Source organism: Protobothrops mucrosquamatus, unplaced genomic scaffold (genome assembly GCF_001527695.2).
Source record: "Protobothrops mucrosquamatus isolate PMUCROS unplaced genomic scaffold, P.Mucros_1.0 scaffold_168, whole genome shotgun sequence".
NCBI classification, from domain to species: Eukaryota; Metazoa; Chordata; class Lepidosauria; order Squamata; family Viperidae; genus Protobothrops; species Protobothrops mucrosquamatus.
Window position 1 is genome coordinate 1,148,820 of NW_015386244.1, and position 11,560 is coordinate 1,160,379.

Sequence of the window (11,560 nt, forward strand, 5' to 3'; positions counted from 1 at the left end):
TATCATAATGTTCAGTGTGTCTATCATGGGGGTTAAAGTTTCTATAACAAGTTTTTTTCAATCTCAGCAACTTTAAATGTATGGACTTCAATTGCCAGAAGTCTGAAATGGAGAGATACTTTTATAGCATATTTCCTGGATTAATTAAGTGCAGAGCCAAAATTCATCCCCAATGCTGGAAAACATATACAGAAACATAGACCCCTATATACAAAACACTAATATTTTGAGGGAGATACGGCTTTTAAGACACAGGACATAATCCTGACACAAAACTTCTCTTTGTTCCACTGACTATGTAGAATATTGACCACAGAAAGGCACGATTCATTTATTAAAGTCCATTAGTAGATGTGCAGCCAACACCTTGAAAACAGGCCCAGAGACACATATTTTATATATACCTTCCTAAAAACTATCTGTGAACCATTTGGTATCAGGAACAAAGAAAGAGGTGGAAAATCTCTACATACTGAAACTAAAGCATTATATCTTCCCTAGTTGTTCCACTTCCTACTTAAGCACACTAAGTGGACTATAGAAAATTACAAAATAAGGAGAAGGAAATTTTCTGGAGGAACCTATAAACATTCTCTGAAATATGCCCCATAGCAACATAGCTCCCTAATAACAGAAGAAAGACTAAAGAGATGACTGACAGTACAGGCCAGAATATGTGAGAATCAGCCTAATGATGTCAATTAGTAAAAGAGATTAACAAAATAAATTAACAAAATTTTTTAAAAAGAGTGGATTGTGGTGTGGGGAATATAAATAAAAGATTAATGATAAGTAAAACAGAATTTGAAGCCAATGGTATTAAATTATCAGATAAAACCATTATTTATCAACCAATCTTTACCTTATTATTTACCAGAGAGCCAGTATAGTGTAGTGGTTAAGACATCAGATTAGAAACCAGAACTGTGAGTTCTAGTTCTGCCTTAGGCACAAAGCCACTTGAATATCTGGGGCCAGCCATTCTCTCTCAGCCCTAAGGAGAGCATGGCAAATTACTTCTGAAAAACCTTTCCCAAAAAACTGCAGGGGTATGTCCAGGCAGTCTGAGAATTGGACATGGCTGAACATAGGAAAAAATATGATTTATCTCTATTAGATGTTTTATTTTCCACAATCAATCAATATTAATGTATACTTTTATGTATACATAAATCAATGCTTTAAACCAGAGGACCCTAGCCTTTTGGGCACCAGGGACCGGTTATGTGGAGAGAGGTTTTTCCGTGGACCGGACGGGGTGTGGTTTTGTGTGCTGCCTGCATTCTGTGGATGGGGCTTTCCTTGTTTGTGCGGACTGGTTGCTAGCATACCCCACAGACCAGGGGTTGGAGACCCCTGCTTTAAACAACTGTATTCAAATTCAGGTGGATTCTAAATACTAGCTTTAAATTGCATGATGAAATAAATTTAAGAAGTATTTTCTAGTCCTCAATAGGAGATAAGAGTTTATTTTAGAAATATTAGGGGAATTTGGGACTCAGTGGCATTGAACTACCAGTAACTCTAATCAAAATAGGGAAAGCTTAGAAACATCATCAATCTTCTCTCAATCTAAGAGAATTTGAAATGTTAGAATTAATTGAAACTCATTTGAAGGATGACATAAAACGTAATTTATTCATAAATAATATAAAAAATATTTGTGAAGTTCACTGCAGATTCTTGTATCCAATCAGTTAAAGGCACAGAAAGTTAATTTTTGGATTTGGGTCCAAAGTCCAATGCAGATGAGGAAGGAGATGAGTTATATTTTGAATCCCTTAAAAAAACAGCCCTCTATTACTCAGCCTGTTGTAACTGTCCCTTCATCTTATTCTCTTATCTTTGAATACAAGACAAGATCATGGAGAACAGAGGTAACCTTTGTGTCTGGACCTATATTTGTGGCCACTCTTATAATAGTGGGCTGGTGGGTGATGGGCTTGATGAAACCTGCAGAGTTCTTTTCATAGCTCACCTTTCTCCAGCTCAGTTCACTCATAAAACATTGTTTACCTTTTCTCAGTTTTGGCTGTGACCTATACTAGAGCAGGGGTGTCAAACTCAATTTCATTGAGGGCCACATCAGCATTGCGGTTGCCCTTGGAGGGCTGGATGGTTGTGGCCAGGGTGGGTTCAGCCTACTGGGTGGGTGTGGGTGGAGTGGGTGTGGCCTACTGGGTGGGCATGGCCAGCTCTACATCGTTCACGTCAAGGGTGCCTGGGCAGGAGTGGGACAGATCTGAGGGTCTCTGGCAGAAGGGGGTGGGACTGGGGCAAGCGCCAAGGCATGGTCCATTTCTTCATTCCTCACAAAGGGTGACACCTCCCCAGCATGCACCCAGGGGGCGGGGCCAACGCGGCAGGGGCTGGTTCCTCGCTGTTTCTGGACAGCCTTGTGGAGCTAAGACTGAATGCATTTCAGCATAGATGGCCACCACAAAGTTGTACATTGGCTCCTGGCTAGGGCCAAGGCAGTGGGGGCCGTTCCCTAACTGTTTCCAGGATAGCTTCGCGGGCCGCATCCGGGCCCCGGGTCTTGTGTTTGACATATCTGTACTAGAGACATTTCTCACAACTGGGTCTTAAATACTAATTATTTAATGTTTCTCCATAGCTCAGTATAACCATACATTAATGGTTCTGCCTCTTTCAATATGTTTTCCAAATTTTCAAAAGGAAAAGTTTTTTTTTTAAGAAGAAAAGCTAAGATACTAATATTTTTTGTGCAACAAATCTAGATGTGGTATTTGTCTTGTAGTTCGCTTTGTGCTTGCATGCATGAATGCGTATCAGTGATGTGCAGGATCTAAAGTAGGAACTGTCCTAAAGGGAGGCATCTAACCTTTTCTCTTTGCTAAAAGTTTAATTGGAAACTCTTCCTTGTTGTTCACAAGGAACAAAAGTTACCATTGGCAACAACAGAGCATCTTTTCTATTGTAAACAGCACTTTCTTGGGCAAACAGTGATTTTAATTAGGGCCATGACAGGGCAAAGGGTTAAGAATCTCTCTTTGCATGTTGCTACTCCAGTCTGCTCTATCCCTTCCCTATAACCTATCAGCTATTTATTTTAAATTATTTATTTTAAAACAAATGAAACAACTTAAAAGCATAACTTTTGAGTAAAAACCAAAAGGACAATCAGTGTGTTTACATCCAATAAACAAAAATAATTATAATTACAGTGGCCATTTATTTATATCAACAACTTAAACACACTTTTTAATTTCCAGAAAGAAAAGAAGTAATATTTTTCCCCACAGACATCTGCTGAAAATTAAACTTTCCATTATAAAAACAGAATTTTCTTAATGAATGTAGTTTTGATTGTATTCATAGTTGTGCTAGGATGTCTTTTCTTCCCATCCAAGCATTTTTGATCTCCTCAATATTTTCATTTAAATTTTAATGAATGAATGAATAAAATGAGCAATTTCAGCCATCAAAATAAGAATATTCACCTACTTGAAATTAGGAAAAAGTAATTGGTCTTTAGGAATAAATAACAGTTAACACTACTATTTGTGATTATGTTACCCAGCCTGGTAATGAAACATTTTCAAGAAAAACAGCAGAGAACCCAACCTATATGAACTACAATTACAATGTTACTATTTACTAAACTTAATTTAGTAAGCTGGCAGGAATAGCCAACACTCCAGAATATAAGGCTTAAGATACAGAAGGATCTTGACAGACTTGAACATTGGGCGCTATCTAACAAAATGAAATTCAATGGTGAAAAAAGTAAGGTTCTACATTTAGGCAAGAAAAACCAAGGGGGTACCTTGCTCAATAGTAGTAACTGTGAGAGGGACCTCGGAGTCCTAGTGGACAATCACTTAAATATGAGCCAATTAAGGACAAAATGGTAGCTAATAATGTGAAGCCAATTAAATAAACAATTAAAATATAAATACTTAAAACCAATAGCCAAAGTAAAATTAATAGATACTTGATCACAGAACAGTAATCACTCTCTATAATGATATTGAAACACAAGCTCTCTAAAATAAAAAAGTGACTATTTTGGGATCTATTTGTAGAATTGTAGAATTTATTTCTAACCAGCTGCAGTTAGAAAATCTTACTATTTAGAAATTATTTTTATGCCATTTTACTACTTCCTAAATGTACATTAAAACAGCTTTTCTAAAAAATCTATTGCTACTGAACTGGCATACATTTCAGAGACTTTCATGAATTCAGGAATTTGTACAAACTTAAAAGATTTTCCTATAAATAAATTCTAGCATTATGATAATTTCATCTTTTTCCTCTTTGATTAAGATTACATCTAGTTATGCTTTCAAATGAACACTCACGTGTTTGAAATTTATATGAATACTTTTATTAGTAAGCAGTTGTTTTTTAACTGAGAATAAAGGTATTTAAATATTATGTCAGCAGTATTAAACATTTAAAATGCCTCCCTTATTTATACAATATGTCAGTAGCTCTGCTTGCTTTATCTCTTTATTTCAGTTGTTTAAGGGTATTTAAACTTTTTTCCTGTATGGCTCTTACTGTATACCAGCAGTTAAGATACTTAATATAGATATGCAGGAAAAGACTTGTTTCTACAGATTAATTCTTTTACAAGATGTCTTTGTATATGAAATCCTGATAATCTGATTTGCCTCGGTGTCTGCTTCAGTGTGCATCATCAGACTAGTATTTTTTTTTCCAGATTAGTGATGTACTTAAAAAGATAATTGCCCAAAGCCATACATAACATTTCCATATTATGTGTAAAATGTCGGTCTGCTTTGAGCAGGTCAAAAAAAATCACAAAAAACAAAGCAATAAATAAATACACAATCCCCACTTTTAAGAATATTGTTAAAAAATTATGAACTAATAGAGTCAAGTGATATATTTTAAAATCCCGAAAAATGAAGTCTCAGATTTAACATTTTATCATCCAGGAAGTAGAAATAAATATCATTTATTTTGTGTAAACAGAAGTAAGGTGCCACCAATCCCTGACTTTTTTTTCCATTCAACCTTTAGGGTTTGAGGTTCTAAAGATCTAGGTTTTTGCTACTGCAGAAAATCAAGAAACTTCTTTTACCAGCTTGATTTAATGGGAAAGCTCTAAGACTAGCCTGCTTGCAAAAAATAAGATAGTAAAGCCTATTTCCCCAAAAGCACCTTCCTATGGTTCATGTACAGCTGGCATAATTAACAAGGAAACTTTAAAAAAAAAAAAAGGAAAGAAAATAAATAGTATTAGGGATTACAGTGTTTCAGACTGTAGCTTGAAGTCATCAGAGGCTTAGCATTAGTCTCTCTCACTGATGCTAATAAGAATTTTCTCCTCATAAAAACTGTAATAAATGGGCAACTTCTGAGATTGCAGCTAGAAAGAAAAAAAAATCTTTATCATCCTCAGATTCAGTAACGCTAACTGGCTATGCTTTATCTAGATGGTGATTGACTTTAAAAGTAACAACTATCATTGCTATGTGTTGACTTTTATAAGTAATAATGGTAACAATTCATAAAATATCAGATTTTTGTGGGATCACACATTGAAACATGAACCCCAAAAGTAAAAAAACACAAAACAGGCCTCAATAAAACCTGAAAAAGAACTATTTAACCAAAAGTATTTTAAAGTTATTAATTAGTAATGCATATCGTCTGTCTTGAAAGACAATTCTGCTGTTTCAATATAACCAAAAGAGCATGTATCTACTTCAAGCTGCCTGTCCTTAATTGCAAACCTGGATCCTAGTATTCTTTCTATATTAATTTCAGTTTATACATTTTACATTATGGCTGAACTTAAATGAGGGGAAAACATACTTACTTTCACAATACTTCTTAAATCCTGCACGTATGTTCTTTCAGTCTCTAGAATTTCTTGGACCACTCTGTCAACATACAGGAGTTTTGGACTTGTAGGCTCAACTATCAATGACATGACACAATTTTTGCTGTTTTCCTTTGTTTCAGGTTTTCGTAGCATATTTGGCTTTCTTCCAAGATTTCCATCAGAGAGCTGTTCCTTGATAGGATTACTTTTTCTTAGCTCTTTGCTGGGAAACTGCTGGGCTGGATGCAGCTCCAACTTTATGGCCCCTGCTTCCTTGTCCTGATTGAACAAACCTAGATGGCTATTGGAAACCAAGGTTGTTCTGCTACCACAGGAATAGTGGCTATCCCTGGAGGATGCTGAGGAAGATGTGGAACTGAAACTAACTGGTCGGTCACCGTCTGACAATTCCATCGCTTTGATTCCACAGTAGAGGAAGTGTCTGTCTTCTCTATGTAGGTTCTTCCCTGTCTTCTTGGGAGCTGTACCCACCATTACTGGAGGCAACACATTAAGACCGTAGCCATCTTTATGGAGAGAGAAAAAAAAATATTAATTTTGCATGTATATTGATTTCATTCAAAACCATTTTACTTATGCACAGAAAAGTAATCACATGGAAGGCTATCTTCAGACACTTCAATGAGTAGAAGGAGACCAGGAGGAATCTGTTGCAGAAACACTGCATATAAACAACAATCCAAGGAATCGTCTATCCATAGGGAGTTCTACCTCTCTTTATTTTTAGACTTCATTTGAATAGCTTTAAAAACAAACAAACACACAACCAGCATTCATATCTCCATATTTGCTGCAACAAACCCACTTGATTTTACACCTCTTTCTAAAGTAGATGATCGAAATGATCACAGGGCCAACCTAGACAAAATTGCAAAAACAAAAACAAACAAAACAGAATGAAAGAAAGAAAACCTTAATGAATTCTAAATTAAGTGATGCAAAAAATTCCATTAGTGTAGCTTTGACTGCCTGAACATAAACAAAACTGTTAATCTCTGATCCATAGAAATTTATAAAAGAAGCTCAGAAATACCCATCTTGACAATATAAAAAATTCTTACCAAATTATAAACATTTAATATGACAAGAAAGAAAAAAAACACTGCCACACATAAATATATAGGGGGCAAAGGGAGAGATTGCAGCACCTAACAACAAATAAGAATATACAGTTGTAACAGTAAATCTGTGAGCAATTTCTGTGGTGACTTTATCTCCTGCCTTTCTTAAAAGTAGTCCGTTGAATCCATGTACAGTATATCGACAACAAATCTGACTTATTAACTCATTTTGTTTGGACATCCATAATAAACCAAACAAAAGAGAATGCTCAGTTTGCTGTAGAAATCATCTGGGAATTGTTTTGAGTTGCATTTAGTGTAAATAGTTTCACTACTATGTATCTGCATGTTGCCATAATTATTTCCCTGTAACCATTATGTTATAAACAACAACTGTACCTCCCAGCTCTCATTGTAGAAAAATGATGCTTTGTACAAGCAGCTTTTGTTGAAAAATTCTGTAAGCATATGGAAAAATTAATTCATCTTCTCCTTGTTTTCTTCTTCATTAGATTTATTATGATGCCTACTCCAAAAGTCTCTTAATTGCATTATCCAGCTTGTGTGTATGAATTTATATTTTACTGGGCATGTTGCTATTTTAGCTCCAGGAACCTCTAATAAGCCATTAATAAAGTAAATGAAATGTCTGGTTTGGCTGGAATTCCAAGATTTTTAAAAACTATTTTTTTTCTGTTATTCATGTTTATTTATTAAGCTTGTCATACCCATATATTTTGAAATTCTTTTTAACAAAAACTATATGAATAGAAATATTTATAATTGTCTTCTAAACACTTTATGTATTCTTCATTTTGGAATACGCTATTGTTGAAAAGCAGCATAGTATATGAAATATTAACCCCTAGATATTAATATATTATTGTTCAATAACATCTTGGAGAGATCTGCATGTCTTTCCTATCCTGATTGAAATTACTCTAAAAGACATTTTATAACAGATGCATCCATATTTTGATTAAAGGAAGCAATACATATTGAAAATCTTCTAAGTTATGAGAAAATGTAAATCTGAAGATCAGAGAAAAAAATATTAGCGGGCTGTGGCCTCTGTAAATTTACTGATAAGTCTGTCTGTACTAAGTCCTACACTTTCTCTTATTATTGTGACTCAATGAAGTCAAGTTGAACCATTAATTTTATTTTCATGTTCTTGGTTAATCTGATATATGGCACATTGTTCTTGTTAAACAGATTCAATTGTTCGAATTTATCATTTAATAAACATAACTTCTCTAGTAGGTTTGTCAATAATTATTGGGTCGTTCAAATCTAAATTAGAAATTTTTAATTATTTTTAACATTTTAATTTAAGCAAATGTCTACAAGTATCTGACCTAGTTCCTGAAAATGTAAGGGTAAGCCACTTCAATTATCCTGCCATAAGAATTGCATGAATGCAGTCATCAAGAGTTGATTTAAATAAAAGGGCATTGTTACGATTTATCTATGCAATATGAACTTAATTATAGTTGCAACTATAATTACTGAAAACTGAAGATTTATTATAAGCAATAAAGTATGCATTTCTTCAGCAAAGTAACAGAAAAAATATTTCCTTTGATTTCTAATCAAGAAATATTTTTAATCACAAAGTAAACAATAGTAACTACTCTTCAAAAGTAGACAGCTTTGAAATCTGGGTAAATGAGATAAATGGAAAACCTTTCCTCTAATTTATCAGAAAACATAGAGCTACAAAATAAAGTACAATAGAATATATTTGATTAGCTGCTTTAGATATCTCAGCTGAAGTACAAGAGTTCCTATTTCATTCAATCATCCTATAGCCTTTCTTCCTGTACATTACTATGTCGTCCCAGTTACAGACAGCCCAAAAGCTCCACTAAACTACATTTGCTTTGTCAATACTACACAAAGAGAATCTGAGAATTCCTATAGTTTAACAGAATAGATTTCTAGCTAGAGAAAGAGAAAGAAAAACTTTGTTTATTCCAATTTTATGACCTTTTATTTCCCCAAAATGCAGTAGGTGAAAAAGAACTGCAATAGATTTTAATGTCACATTTTCAAAAGCTTTCAGAAACAGAAGCTTAGCAAATAACAAGAGACAACCAGCTCAAGTGATGTCACCTGAATATAATAGCTTTGTCTCTAAATCAAAGATTATTAGGATTATGCAAATGCTATTGAATATTTAGGATTATGATCCATATTCTTATTTTTAATGCATTTTTCCAGAAACTCAATGAACACAAGTTGTTTCAAATGTATACAAAGAAATACATAATCCAGACATACAGAGAGAGACCAAGGGAATACATGAGGGGATACCAGTAAATGAAATTCCACTTTTATTCCTCTTCAAATCCTGCCTGCAAACAATACGTAAGTTTTGGACTAGATTCAGGATTCACTTATTAAAACAAAACCCTTGAAAAGTGTGGCTGTTGACAGAATTGCTGCTGCACGCTAGCTAGAAAATTCAGATTTATATTATACAGTAAAATAATTCATCATATTTTCTATTTAGACTGGTCTGGTCTACACCCAATTGGCAGCATATAAAACACAAGGTACATTTTTCTCATCGTGTTATTATTTTTTAATCCAGCAAGGATTGAACTTTTTTTTTTATTTACACCAAAAATTCAAATATCTGAAATGAGCAGTTACTGCTGCCTAGCTGCAAGCAAGACTTCAGACTTCAGCTAAAGTAAAAAAAAGAAAAGAAAGAAAAAACTAGAGAAGTGAGACACTGAATTACATTATTCTTGAGATTCCTTTAATTTCTGTGACCCCCCCCCCCTGTAAGGAAAGAGCAATCTGCATCCCAGGACTACATCAGCATCTGAACCCTTCCCTTTTTTTTTTGTAGCCTTTCAATTGCCCATTGACAAACCGCTACTTACTTTTCAGATTTAATAACTGAATATTCCATCTTTTTAGGTATTAATTTTAAGCACACAAATGTATAAATTAAAGTCATAAAATCATCTTGACATACCCCTTAACTCCATTTCAAACTCAGGAAAAAAATCTTTATCCATCTGTAGCATTGTTTCATCCACTGCAGTTCATGTCTTCTTTCAAAATATCTACTATAAACCAAAGTCACTCCCTTGCAAGATATTTCTGCAAAACTCCTGTCAATGAAAAAGCACAGGAAAACTAACTATGATGCTTAACCCGGAACGTCTGAAGTGGCAACGTTTACTCAAGTTTTTTTTCAATCTATAAGAATTAATTAGGTAATTCATTTCAATAGTTTTCCTATTCTTCTTCATATTATTTGCTATCAGATGAGAGATAAATCTAAATAAAACTATATTGGGGAAGATTTGAACGAAATCTCCATGATGGCACACCACCTGTGCCGTGCACCCTATTTAACTCCAGCCTTAAACATGATTCAGAGGACACAAAGTCCAATTCTACCCATTTTCTTAGTATCTTCAGTTGACCAAGGTGTGTTAAGTTGGTTTAGTTTGGTTTGGCTAAGTGCTGGAAAGAGGACTAATTGCACTTATCAACACTCTGCTAGGAAATGTATTTTAGTAATGTGATCCTTTCTCACTCATAACTTTCCACAAATGTAGTAATGTTCCCCACCCTGTCTGACTTCCTCCCTGTGAGGTTACATACTGTTTGCTGACATTCTAAACAAAGATTGCACATGCACACACACACACACACACACACACACAGTAGATACAGTTTCTCTGTAAGATTGAGAACTATATTACCTCCACACCCACAGATAACTAAAATTAAAACATGCATTTAAAAAACATATATGAACCCAGCTTTCCAATGCAAATGATATGAAGTTCTAAAAACAACTATGTCCAGTTATGTTTTTTTGATCAGTAATGCTAAAACCCTTTAAATGTTGTAACAAAAACTTCTTTCGTCTCTAGCAACTTCAAAAATTAAAATGCTGCAATGTATCTCAAAGAGCGATTTATATTGAATGGTTAATACTCTTAGATGAATGACAATACCTAATATGGATATTCGTGACTCAGAGGAATAACAATATTTTCATGCTTAAATGTTTACTATCTACCAGTTTAACATTATATATAATTCAGTGCCTGTATTTTTATTTCTTATTTTTGATGGAATCAATTGTGTGGTCCACAGGTTGCATTTCATGAAAACAAGAGAGGCCGTGTAACTATGGGCCATACACACTTTGTCTGAAAATGTCCTAATCAAATTTTATTTGAATAGGACAATATGGTCTAGAATTGGATCAACACATGCATGCACAAAAATATCAAGCTGTTGGGTGAAGAACCCCCCCCCTCTCTCTCTCACACACACACACACCCACACACACACACCCGCAAATCCCTAAATGATAAGGCACACTCTTAAATACTGAAGATTTTGAATAGCTCTATGGATAGCCATCCCTGCCATTCCAGTTAGTCTGGGCAACAACAACAAAGCCAATTAAACCCAAAATTATTCAAATAACAGAGATAAAATTTGCATTCTTTATAGTCCATAAACATGCTCTGTACTGCTTAGCACATCACAATACATGTACAACAACTGAAAAATACAAGAGTGTCTCAAATCAGGGTCTCCCTCCTAATTCCCAAGCATCGTGCAACCTTTCAACTCCCTCTCAGTTCTCCCAGCACTGAGCAAGAATTCAAGA

General features: G+C 34.5%; 1 protein-coding gene across 2 annotated transcripts in view; it reads right to left on the minus strand.

The window, feature by feature from the left end:
* The window catches only part of PLEKHG1 (pleckstrin homology and RhoGEF domain containing G1), a 51,811-nt gene extending 45,471 nt beyond the window's left edge, over positions 1-6,340 (minus strand). For both annotated transcript variants that reach the window (XM_029285233.1, XM_015821964.2), the window contains exon 1: positions 5,819-6,340. In XM_029285233.1, coding sequence (XP_029141066.1) covers positions 5,819-6,319 — 501 coding nt within the window. In that variant the 5' untranslated portion in view covers positions 6,320-6,340. The remainder of the gene's footprint in view (positions 1-5,818) is intronic.
* Between the last annotated feature and the right edge of the window lie 5,220 nt (positions 6,341-11,560).